General features: G+C 36.0%; 1 protein-coding gene across 1 annotated transcript in view; it reads right to left on the bottom strand.

Annotated features, from left to right (window-relative positions):
• Positions 1–4,530: 4,530 nt before the first annotated feature.
• LOC128559859 (zinc transporter ZIP10-like) overlaps positions 4,531–13,833 on the bottom strand; it is a 32,841-nt gene continuing 23,538 nt past the window's right edge. Inside the window, exons 6-8 of the mRNA XM_053552630.1 lie at positions 13,055–13,441; positions 9,608–9,795; positions 4,531–8,640 (exon numbers count right to left, since the gene is read on the bottom strand). Of these exons, the coding sequence (XP_053408605.1) occupies positions 8,494–8,640; positions 9,608–9,795; positions 13,055–13,441 (722 nt within the window). The 3' untranslated portion in view covers positions 4,531–8,493. The remainder of the gene's footprint in view (positions 8,641–9,607; positions 9,796–13,054; positions 13,442–13,833) is intronic.

The raw sequence follows: 13,833 nt of genomic DNA on the forward strand, positions 1-13,833 counted from the left end.
GTATATGCCAAAGCATTCTCTAGCTACTGATCAAGTGTCTCCCAATTGTCATACATGGACAAAATATACTGTGAAATTAATAATATTCATGAGGGGACTCATTTTTGTGGATTGTGTGGTTAACAATCCTAGAAATTAAATCCTAAGGAACAAGCTGAATTCATATTCATTTCCAAGTTCAAAACCCAGAAATTTACATCCCCATGAAACAGCCCCTCTCGCTTAAAACAATGAAATTTCGTGCCCACATTTTAATGATTTTACAGTACTGGCCTCTTCTTAGAAGGATGGCATGAAAATAACTTTAAATGTATGATGAATTACGAGTGGGCAGAATAAATGACTCTCCAACAAAAAATTACTTATGCTGCATCCTATATAGGCAAGAACAAAACGGAACTTCAGTGATATATACATGTATATGACTTGAACATCCTAACTATTTATAGTCTGCACTAACAATACTGCCATTACAATAGTGTGTAAAATAAAATGATAAATGAATAAGCCATGATGTTCTGAATACATATGAGTATGATAATTTCTGGTACATGAATGACAGTACATGTATATAAGTTCTTGTGATTATTATGTATCTTCCACCTGGATTTCTAACTAGAAATTGCTTTTGTAAAAAAGCACATGTCTCCCCCAATGCAAAGTCCTATAGGCAAGAAGTCAATAGGGGTCAGGAGCGAAAGTCAAAGAGACACTGATGGTTGGCTGCAATAGGGATCATCTACTTCACATGTCCAGTCATCCCGCTAAATTTCAACACTATTGGCCTAGTGGTTCTCAAGTCACTGTTCAGGCTCCTGTGACCTTGACCTTTGATCAAGTGACCTCAAAATAAATAGGGGACATCTACTCTGCATGTTCAATCATCCTATTAAGTTTCAACATTCTAGGTCAAGTGGTTCTCAAGTTATTTTCCAGAAATGATTTTACATGACCAGGCCCCTGTGACCTTGACCTTTAATAGACTGACCCCAAAATCAATAGGAGTCATCTTCTCTGCATGTTCAATCATCCTATGAAGTTTCAACATTCTGGGTCAAGTGGTTCTCAAGTTATTGACCGGAAATTGTTTTCGATGTTCAGGCTCCTGTGACCTTGACCTTTAACAGAGTGACCCCAAAATCGATAGGGGTCATCTACTCTGCATGTTCAATCATCCTATGAAGTTTCAACATTCTGGATCAAGAGGTTCTGAAGTTATTGATCGGAAATGGTTATCAATGTTCAGGCCCCTGTGACACTGACCTTTAACGGAGTGACCCCAAAAACAATAGGGGTAATTTATTCTGCATAAACAATCATCCTATGAAGTTTCAACATTCTGGGTCGAGTGGTTCTCAAGTTATTGATTGGAAATGGTATTCAATGTTCAGGCCCCTGTGACCTTGACCTTTAACGGAGTGATTCCAAAATCAATAGGGGTCATCTACTTTGCATGTACAATCATCCTATGAAGTTTCAACAATGTGGGTCAAGTGGTACTAAAGTTATTGATCGGAAATGGTTTTCAATGTTCAGGCCCCTGTGACCTTGACCTTTGACAGAGTGACCCCAAAAACAATGGGGGTCATCTACTCTACATGACCAATCATCCTATGAAGTTTCAATATTCTGGGTCAAGTGGTTCTCTAGTTAATCATCGGAAATGGTTTTCAATGTTCAGGCCCCTGTGACCTTGACCTTTGACCCCCAAAAACAACAGGGGTCATCTACTCTTCATGACCAATCATCCTATGAAGTTTCAACATTCTGGGTCAAGTGGTTCTCTATTGATCGGAAATGGTTTTCAATGTTCAGGCCCCTGTGACCTCGACATTTGACGGAGTGACCCCAAAATCAATAGGGGTCATCTACTCTTCATGATCAATCATCCTATTAAGTTTCAACATTCTAGGTCAAGTGGTTCTCTAGTTATTGATCGGAAATGGTTTTCAATGTTCAGGCCCCTGTGACCTTGACCTTTGACAGAGTGACCCCAAAATCAATAAGGGTCATCTACTCTTCATGACCAATCATCCTGTTAAGTTTCAACATTCTGGGTCAAGTGGTTCTCTAGTTATTGATTGGAAATGGTTTTCAATGTTCAGGCCCCTGTGACCTTGACTTTTAACGGAGTGACCCCAAAATCAATAGGGGTCATCTACTCTTCATGATCAATCATCCTATTAAGTTTCAACATTCTGTGTCAAGTAGTTCTCTAGTTATTGATCGGAAATGGTTTTCAATGTTCAGGCCCCTGTGACCTTGACCTTGGACAGGGTGACCCCAAAAACAATAGGGATCGTCTACTGCAGCAGCCCTACAACCCTATGAAGTCTGAAGGTTCTAGGTCAAATGGTTCTCCAGTTATTGCTCGGAAATGAAGTGTGACGTACGGACGGACAGGGCAAAAACAATATGTCTCCCCCAGACGGGGGGAGACATAATAAATAGGATTCTTTGAAAACATAACATTAAATTAAAAGCAAAACAAATAACAATCCATGCATAAAAGAAAGACTGAAATACAGAAATCACCTTTAAACAAACTTCTATGTCATGACATCGCATTATATCTAATAAAATGTTGTACTTTTTAATCTTTTATAATTCTAACAAGAATAAATTCCGTTTGTAAAATTTGGCCATTTTAAATCAGATACTTTACTTGGGACAATTTAATGCAGTTTTCTTCCAAACTTTATTTAGTCAAGTATTCTATTTCTATATCCACAGACATAGTTACATGCAACACAGTCATTCTGCTTTCTGTTGTCTTAATTTTGTCCTAGGACCTCAGACTACAATTTGTTAAGTATTTGGCGATAAACAATACAATCTGTAAATTTATTTCAATTTGTTACCATGCAATGAATTTAATGGCTTTATGGCAATAGCACTGGCAAAAAAATAATATGAATATGAAATCTTTCTATGCTGTTACATAAGTGTATATATATTATACCAGATTTATATAGCGCCTTTTTCATGATAAACACATTCAAAGGCGCTTTACAAAGCACCAATTAACTTTGACAGCTTTATGTCCAAACTTCTTAATCTGCAACTAACTATTGGTCTCAAAGTCACTGTAATTAATATTGACCTAATGATCCCAAAACAACAGCAATCTTATGAAGTTCGATATAAATAGGTCAAAGCATCTTCCAGTTATAGATAGGAGAGCAACTGGTCTACCCCTGGAGACGAACCAATCGACAGAAGCCCCTCTCATGAAGGGGATATAAAAGCTATCACAACTGTGACATAATCATTTAAGTACTATTTTGATTATGAATATGTTTCCAATGAAAGTGATACCTGATCAAAACAAGGAATAAACGAAATTGGTGTAGACATAAACTGTAAATTATTATGCAGCGCATTAGTACATGTATTCACCGTAATTTATTATGCAGCGTATTGGAACTGACATGTGAAAAACGAAGAAAAACACTAAAAACTTTGTTCATGTATGTGAAATGTGCTCTAATGTAAAGAGCAAAAACAATTTTCTCAAAATAACCGGGTTCTCGAATCTCAATGTTTGTGTTAGGCAATAGCCATACTGTTACACACAAGTAAAGACATACATAAATGTTTACAAAGAAACATATACAAGAAAACAACACTTTTTATATGAAATAAAACAGCATTTTTATATGAAATAAAACAACATTTTTATATGAAATAAATCAAAACTGCTATCTAGATATCTAATGATCTACATACAAGGACAGCCTTACACAGACTCTTAAAGTACATGAAAAGACACAGGAAATTTAAGTGAAATGAAAATTAAGCACTTATGTCTACATCTATATTCTACATTTTAGACTAAGAATTCATACAAAGAACTTGCTTTTTAAGCTAATCACTCACACATACAAACACACACATATAGCTACATTTTCAACATTGTAAATTGTTAAACTATGACACTGAAGATCTTTGTATCTTTCAGTGTTAGGTCAACATGTCTTTCACTAGGTGAACATCAGTAAAACTAATTTGATCTGATATGATAATTTATAACACAATTCTTTCAATATTTGATATCTTTTCAATAGTTCTTCGGTTTCTGCAAAATGTTTAAATTTTGTTCTTCCAATGTTTGACAACATATATTTATCATACCATGAACAGAGCAACCATAAAGTAGTTCTTATTTCTCTATGCACAAGATACAAACTCAAATTAAGTAAAATGTGAAAATTTCAATTTCTGCAGTTTTCATGCAAATCCTGCCGAAGCCATGCTGAAATATTGACTGCAGTGAGGTCAAACTGCAAGATCTAGCATAAAAAAAACAACAAAAATATAAATGTCTTAAACATTGTTAAAATTGTCTTTTAAGACCAAGTTTACTGACATAGAATTTTTTTTATCTGATCTAGTTTTGGCATAATACTGTATTTGTGCAAAAGTTTTTGTTGGTGTCTGACACCTTTTTTTGACAATATGTCAGTAAAGTAATGCAATCAATTAAACTTTCTACACCAAAACAAACTCGTTCTACATAATTAATGACAACTCCATGCATAAATCAGAGTTGGAAGAGGATTAACTTCTAATAAAATATTCTTTTGTTTTGTTTTGGGTTTAACATTGTTTTTCAACAGTATTTCAGTTATGTAACGGTGGGCAGTAAATCTAACCAGTGTTCCTGGATTCTGTACCAGTACAAACCTGTTCTCCGCAAGTAACAGCCAACTTCCCCACATGAATCAAGTGTTGGGAGGACGAATGATTTCAGACACAATGTCTTTTATCAAACTGTCACAGAGAACTTATGCCCCAATTTGGCGGATAAAATATTCTATCAACATACACCATACCTAGGGACTGAATATGCAAGTTCTCAGTTATAGCCTTGCGTTCTACCTAATGAGCTAAATTAGATGGGTTGCTACGTTGTTGTTTTTAAATTCATATGAGGCATACTGACTTTGTTTACTGTGTATCTACACAGTGTGTGACAACAGATTATTGCAGTATCTATTGTACACTTTTAAGATGTAAAGACTTTATTCTATAATTATTTTTCTCTTAAAATAAAAAATTTGCATTTGTACCAAGTGACTGTCCATTTTATTTCCATATTGAATACTAGTACTTTATATTCCATATTGGACAATGCAGATAACTTTGATCCGAGTGTCTTCGTGATAACTTATGTCGGTCAATAACTATACATAGCTAATGTTGTCTGTATATTAACACCGACTTTAAATAAAATTTGTATCTTGTATCTTGTATAACTTGACCATAAAACCCATTGACCAATGAATGTGCCAACATGAGTACCATCCATGTTACATTTAAAAGGTAGAATCTTGTCAGCCTGGTGGTGAATCTAATTTTTACTGAGAAAAATAAGTATAGAATATGAAGATTATTTAACACTGTCTTCTACAATACAACATTTAAGAGGGTTGATCCAAAAGCCATGTCAATGCATCCATTTTGCATTTATTTAGAGTTGTATCATTATAGAAATCATGTAAAGTGTACACTAATGAAATTATGATTATATGAGTAAATATTACTATTACACAGAACATCAAAGTGCATCAATGAAGACATTTTACCCCCACAAAAATAGCAGTTTCTTAAAAACAACAACAACAAAAAAAAAACAAACAAGAGCTGTCACAGGAGACAGCGCGCTCGACTATTTCGATGCTGGATAGTGAAACTGGGCACATCTGAGGAAACTAGAGCTGTCACTGGAGTGTTTAATGACTCAATTGTGGATGAAGATATTGCACAATAGCCTGAGTCTATGTCAAAAATATCAACTTAAAGTAATAAGTAAAGACAAAATGTATCAAAACACTATATAAGTATATCCTAAGCAAAAAGGGGCATAATTCATTAAATATTGGTGCCAGAGTTATGCAGCTTGTGTCATATAGTGTGGGTGATGATGTTGAACAACTATTTTAAGTTTGAATCAAATCCATTCAGTTATAACAGAGACAGGGTGAAAGTGCATCAAAACTCTAAAATTCTAAGTAAAAAGGGGGAATAATTAATGAAGAATTGATGCCAGAGTTATGCACCTTGCGTCATATGGTGTAGGTGATGATGTTGAACAATCATTTTAAGTTTGAATAAAATCCATTCAGTAATAACAGAGACAGGGTGAAAGTGCATCAAAACTTTTACCTAAAATTTTAAGTAAAAAGGGGGAAAAATTAATGAAAAATTGATGCCAGAGTTATGCACCTTGAGTCATATGGTGTGGGTGATGATGTTGAACACCATTTTAAGTTTGAATCAAATCCATTCAGTAATATCAGAGACAGAGTGAAAGTGCATCAAAACTTTAACCTAAAATTCTAAGTAAAAAGGGGAAATAATTCATGAAAAAATTGGTCCCAGAGTTATGCACCTTGTGTCATATCATACAAGGTGCATAATGTAATGATGGTAATGATGTTGAACAATTGTTTAAGTCTGAATCAGATCCATTCAGTAATAACAGAGATAGAGTGAAAGTGCACCAAAACTTTAACCTGAAATTCTAAGTAAAAAGGGGAATAGTTCATGAAAAATTGTGCCAGAGTTATGCATCTTGTGTCATATGATGTGGGTGATGATGCTGAACAACTATTTTAAGTCTGAATCAAATCCATTCAGTAATAACAGAGGTAGAGTGAAAGTGCACCAAAACTTTAACTTGAAATTCTAAGTAAAAAGGGGGAATAATACATGAAAAATAGTGCCAGAGTTATGCACCTTGTGTCATATGATGTGGGTGATGATGTTGAACAACTATTTTAAGTCTGAATCAAATCCATTCAGTAATAACAGAGATAGAGTGAAAGTGCATCAAAACTTTAATCTGAAAATCTAAGAGAAAAGGGGGGATAATTCATGAAATACTGGTGCCAGAGTTATGGCCCTTATGTCAGATGATGTGGATGATGATGAGGAATAAGTATTTCAAGTTTGAATCAAATCCATCAAGTAATTACAGAGATAAGTTGAAAAAAGAGAAAGTGCACCAAAACTTTAACCAAGGTGGGGATGCAGAAAGACGCCGACGCCGACGCTGGGGCGAGTAGGATAGCTCTCCTTATACTTCATATAGTCGAGCTAAAAAACCCAACCAAAACAGAGACAATCACCAACTGATATCTATATAACACACCTAATCATATGAAATATCTTTAAGCAGTCAACATTGATAACTATTGTGCCATTCTCACAAGATAAAGTTTGCTATATTGCTAAGATTTGTTACTGCTTTGTGACAAAATATAATTTTTTTGATGTCAATAACATTAGTAATGTGTGGCAGTCACTACCACCATGATTTCTGTAATTATTATTTATATCTCTTGTTAAGCAAGTAACAAATTTAACATTTTCAGAAAATATTGCAAACAGATCAACTTACTTTTGAGGTGTGTGTGTGTGGGTGGGTGGGGGGGGGGGTCTTTCAATTATACAAAGTTAATACCTTCAATGAAGTTACGTTTGGATCAACCCTTGTACTTGAAAAAAAAAAACACAAAAAACAGTTCTATGAATGGGTTTGCATTAAAAAATATCATGGTATTATAGAAAACAATGTTAAACTAGGGTTTGTTTTCACAAAAATAATACGTCTCCCTCCACTTACCACTCAAAATCTCTGAAGCAGAACATGCCGAAAATATGCATATTAAGACTTGGCACTGATCTATCCTGTAAGGTTTGGTGGAAATTCGGCCTATTATATAAGAGAAATGGTTAAAGCATCATAAAATTTGAAGAATCAAGGGCCATAACTCTGTTGATAAACAACAAACTGGAACGTGCTGATGATATGCATAACTAGGCTTGGCAATGGTCACTTCTATGAAGTTTCGTGTAATTTCTCCTGGTGGTATCAGAGCAGTTGCCCACACAAGATAAAAATACAACAAATCATGAGCCATAACTCCACTGAAAATCATTGAACCTGAGTATGTCAGCAATATGCACAATGAGGCTTGGTACTGATAACTCCGGTAAGGTTTGGTGGAATTTCAACCAAAAATAAAAAGAGATTGGCCTTAACATAAAATTTAATGAATGAAGGGCCATAACTCTGCTGATAATAATCAAACTGGCCAAAGCTGAAAATATGCACTATGAGGCTTGGCATTAATAACCCCATCCGAGGTTTGGTCCAAATCTTCCCAATAATAACAGAGAAGTGGCCAAAACATCATAAAATTTAATAAATCAAGGGCCATTAAGTCTGCTGAAGATCATCAAACTAGAAAATGCTGACAATATGCTCAACTAGGCTTGGCAATGATCAGTCCTGTGAAGTTTGGCATAAATCCACCCGGTGTTGTTGGAGGAGTTGCGTGAACAAACTTTGAGACAGACAATCGTACAGACTGACAGACAGACAGCACTACATCAATATGTCTCCCCCACTTCATATGGGAGACATAGTAATCTAATATTCTCGAGTTTGTGTACAAACACTGGAACCTCAGCCTCTTGTGAAGTTTAGTCTAATATAGTTTTAAGATCCTCCTCATAAAGAGCTATTACCAGCATGATTCCTGCTCCAATACACATTCCTATACCTTGTAGCAGGAGATGACAGAATGGATGTTCTCCCTTCTTTGTCTCTACGGACGACAGCTCCGGTAACTAAGGAAAAACAAGGAATTGTTTAGCCTTACTTACATATATTAACAAATCATTCTCTAGTCATGTGTCACAGAGTGTAAATAACAATCCTTATATTTTTTTTTGAAATTTCAGATTATACAGATTTACAACATTAAAGGAGAGTTTTCAATTTAACTGACAATTTTGTTCATTGTTTACACATTGTCCCTCACATTTTTCTTCTTTTGAACCACTATTTTACACTTAAAGCTACTTGCCCACAGTTTGGGTGAAATCTCCCAACATGTTAATTTGGCATAGAATGTATATATGACAATGAAAATGATAAAGAAGGTTAAAATACAAGTTAAACAGAGCTCTACTGGTACAAATGAAAGAAGAACTTAAATTTTCTGCATTGTTTCAAAAGCTTTAACAAGGAGCTGCGTTCAATAAATGCTTGGTGCCCCCGATGGCATCCTTGTCGATACAAAGCAACCTAAGTCCAAAACGAGGTCAAGGTCAAACTGAGGTCAGGTGATGTTTGAAGATGAGGAATGGTCACAGGTTACATCTGTATTAGTATCAATTCATTCTTGTAGGCGGTATTGACGCTAGACGAAATGGTCCCATTTGGTTAACCAAGAGATGGCCCATATAAAGCAACCTAAGTCCAAAATGAGGTCAAGGTCAAACTGAGGTCAGGTGATGTCTGAAGATGAGGAATGGTCACAGGTTACATCTGCATTAGTATCGAGTCATTCTAGTAAGGGGTATTGATGCTAGACAAAACGGTCCCAGTTGGTTAACCTGGTATGGACGGACGGACGAACGAACGGACAGGACAATCACTATATGCCTCCCGCATCAGTAGATGCCAGGGGCATAAAAATATAAACTGCAACAATGACTATACAAAGGACCACAAGAAGAAATATCAATTTGCAAAATGACCAAGTATAAGGTGGACAAGTTGCTTAAAGCCAACAAAACAGACAGAACTTACCATATCAACAAGAGCTATGTACAGAAACATTCCCCCAACCATAGCAAATATCCATAGAGTTGCTCCTGCGAGGTTGCCAATAGCAACACCAACCAACATCCCAACAAAACACAGAATGGAGGATAGACAATTGTAGATAATGGCTTGTTTAGGCGACATACCAGCTCTCAACAACATAGCAAAATCACCTGAAATAAAACAATATTTACCTTTTCATAACCAAACTGCAGGACATGATAAAATGAAACAAGGAGCTGTGTTTTTAAAACCCAAAATCATGCCCACGGGTGTTGTTTTTTTTTCTAATAGGTTTTAAGTTTACGGTGAAGATCATAATAATTATGAAGGTCAAGGTCATATATATAGGTCAGTTTGTAGGTCTTGCCACAAGGCTTTTTAAGTGTGAGTATGCACTAAATTGTGTCATTTATGTGGGGCGTAGGGCAAAAAAAATGTTGTTAGAAGTTTGAAGGTGAAGGTCATGAAAAGGTCATTTATATATAGGTCAGTTTGTAGGTCTTGTCACAAGGACTGTTGAGTGTGAGTATGAACTAAATCTGGTCATTAATGTGGGCTGTTGGCAATCTGGTTCCTATGAACAGATGAAAGTCAAGGTCATATAATTATGTAGGTCAGTTTGTAGGTCTTGCCATCAGGTTTGTTGTAGAGTGTGTATGAACTAAATTGGGTTATTTATGAAGGCTGTAGGACAAAAAATATGTTAATAAAGGTTCTCAAGTTTGGAGGTGAAGGTCATAGGGGTCAATGTCATTTATATTGAGGTCAGTTTGTAGGTCTTGCCACATGGCTTATCAAGTATGAGTACAAAGTAAATTGTGTCACATATGTTGTCTGTACTGCCAAAAAATATTGTTTATTAAGGTTTTAAGCTTGGAGGCGAAGGTCATATGATGGTCAAGGTCATTTTTATTACAGGCCTGTTTGTAAGTTTTGCCACAACGTTTGCAGAGTGTGAGTATGAACTAAATTTACGAGGGCTGTAGGACCAAAAATGTTGTTTATTAAGGTTTCAAGTATAAAGATGGTCAGATGATGGTCAAGATCACGTACATATAGGTCTGTTTGTAGGTCTTGCCCCAAGGATCGTTGAGTGCGAGTATGAACTAAATGGGGTGATTAATATAGCTAAAGACAATTTGGATCGTACGGACTGAAAGAAGGGCAGTTCAGTCGCTATTCGCTATATGTCAATGGCATATAAACGAACTGTTCATAACCAAGCTACAGGTAAACCTTAGTGGCAAAATAAACTGTTCATAAGTAAGCTACAGGAAATTGCTAAATAAAATAATGAGCTGTTCATAATCAAAATACAGGACATACCTCATCAGAACAAGGCAGTCTGAAAGACAGCTATATCGCCACCACTGTTATGGACAGTGAAAGGGTTGATGGTATTGGGTTGAAGCACTGACGTTGTTAAGTAAATTTTATAGTCCATGTATGACGACATCAGTACCTTGAGTTGTGACCTTGACCTTGAACCTGCATGGCTGACTCATGGGTTTTGCAAACCATCTCAATAAGGTGAATATTTGACCAAAGTTTCAAGAATATCCTTCAAGTGGTTTAGCAGAAAAGGAAGGGACAGGAAATTGAAGGCTCAAACCTTAGTTGTTATCTTGACCTTGAGCTAGCGTGGCCACTGAAATTCAGTTTTAAGACTGGTGTGCAAAACTGTATTTGTCATCTAAATTTCAAGGCTGTATCTTAAAAAACAAGAGAGTAGGTCAGTAGGTCAAGGTCACAGTCAAGTGACCCTAATTACTTGGGGTCATCAGGTAAATATAATTTAACAGTCTAGGAAATATGATCAGATAATTTTTGAAGTATTTTTTTCCCTATATAACTCATATAAAAACTAGTAACCCCAAGGCGGGGCTTTAAAAGGACCCTGGGTTATGATCTGAACAATCTTAGTAAAGGACCACTACACAATGCTACATGTAAAGTACCTAAGCTATGTGCCTCTCAGTTTAAGAGAAGAACATTTTTTTATGTTTTTCCTATAGAACTCTTATGTAAATTTAAGGGACCATGGGGTGGGGCCAATATTGGCCCTGGGATCATAACTTGAACAATCTGGGTAAAAGTCCATTAGACAATGCCACATACCAAGCTTTAGGTCTTCAGGTTTCAGATTTTTGAAATTTATAATATAGGGAAAATAAGCCCAGCCCCTGGCAGCCATGTTTTTTCACAAATAAACGGCTTAAGCAATGTTGGTAGAGGGTCACCTAGAGATCATTAATTTTCTACAAAATATTTTTGAAATCCGGCTAACAGTTTCTGGTAAGAGAATTTTTAAAGACTTTCCTTTCGGTTGCCATGGCAACCACAGTTCTAAATGGATTTTAATTCTTTGGGTAATTTTGATTGGGCGCCACAAAAAGGATCACTTCTGTGAAGTTTAGTGTAAATCTGCCCAGTGGTTTTGAAGAAGATACAATATAGCCATATAAGGAAAATAAGCCCAGCCCCCTGGCGGCCATGCTTTTTACCGAAACAGAACAGCTTAGGCAATTTTGGTAGAGGGTCACCTAGAGATCATTCAACAAATATTTTTTCCGGCTAACAGTTTCTGACAAGAAGATATTTAAAAGATTTAAAGATTTAAAGATTTTCCTTTTGGTTGCATGGCAACCAAAGTTGTGCATGTATTTCAATTCTTTGGGCAATTTTGAAAGGGGGCCACCCAAAGATCATTCCTGTGAAGTTTGGTGTAAATCTGCCCAGTGGTTTTGAAGGAGTTTTTTTTTTTAGAAATTGTTGACACATGACGGACATCGAGTGGTAACAAAAGCTCACCTTGACCCTTTGGCTCAGGTGAGCTAATAAACTGCTTTTTACCAAACTTAAGGACATGCCTAATGATACTGGAGTTGATGTTTTATTATCGCCACAGAAACTGTTTTCAAATTATGCTTCTTCAGCAATTTTCCTAAATTACTTTCTTTTTTGCAGGAAATGATATAATCAAGCTTCAAATAAATAAGGAAGTAAAAAAGTGATATCAAATATTTGTACAGACCCAGACAGAATGTTAATGTTGTTCATCATGATCATTTCAAAAGCATCTTTGACAAGTTTACCCCTTTATAGGTGCATTGCAAACATTTCCACTTTGCTATTAAGATTATATCAAAGGGTCAATTCTTTACAAGAATTTTAATTAGATTTCATTTTCACCAAAATGATTTGAACAGGTCTTTTTGAATTAAATAAGGCACAGTAACAGCTGTATCATTCACATCATTTGGAAGACTGATATATGTTAGCATACACAGGGAGTTTAATTTAATATGAATTTTGTGTATTGGGAAAGAATATATCCATCTTTGTAAGAAGGGCATTAGCTCCTTCAGAGGTACCATTAAGTCATAAACGAAGCTTAATTAATATAAAAATGCCCTTACAATCACTTACCTATTTCATGTGGTAATTCATGACAAAACACTGCTACTGAAGTGCTGAATCCCCCAGTTATACTGTTAACGAATGCAGCACCTATAGCGAGTCCATCACTGAAATTATGTATTCCGTCGCCAAGGATAACCATCCAAGCAACTGAGGCCACAGAGCCTGGGACTCCGTCTACCCCATGGGAATGTCCGTGCTTATGTCCATGACCGTGACCGTGGGGCTTGGGTGTAGAGTTATGAGATCCGATCATTGAAGTGTTCTCGTCACCATCTACACACGTCTCTACATGGTTCTCTGGACACAGACCATGTTCGTGACTTACAGTCGTTGTGTTTTCAAAACTGATAGTACAATGTTCAGAGTGAGCCTCATCAGCATAACCTCGGAGCGCTACAATGACAAAAAGATACACATACAGATACAGGATGACAATATGACAAATTACAGTACAGAAAAAAAAGGCTTAGACAGAATGAATTAATGAGATAATTTGGCAGAGCAATTATATTTTGAAACAAGCAAATTCGATGAATTGGAATCCCCCGCCGAAAGGGTCAGAGTTGAGGAACGGCAAAAAAAATATATCCAGCAAAAAGTTAAGAATGTTACCAAGAAGCAAATAATTTCATTAGTCAAAATCAAATTAAAAGAAAATGAATGGTTTGTTTGGGTGGGGTGAGGATACAACAGTTTACATGTTGATTATAAATATTGATAGAAAACGAAAAATGAAAAAAAAAAAAAATTGGGGGGGGGGGGGGGGGGGGGTGGGGGGGGTGACC

Source organism: Mercenaria mercenaria, chromosome 10, assembly GCF_021730395.1.
Source record: "Mercenaria mercenaria strain notata chromosome 10, MADL_Memer_1, whole genome shotgun sequence".
Taxonomy (NCBI): domain Eukaryota; kingdom Metazoa; phylum Mollusca; class Bivalvia; order Venerida; family Veneridae; genus Mercenaria; species Mercenaria mercenaria.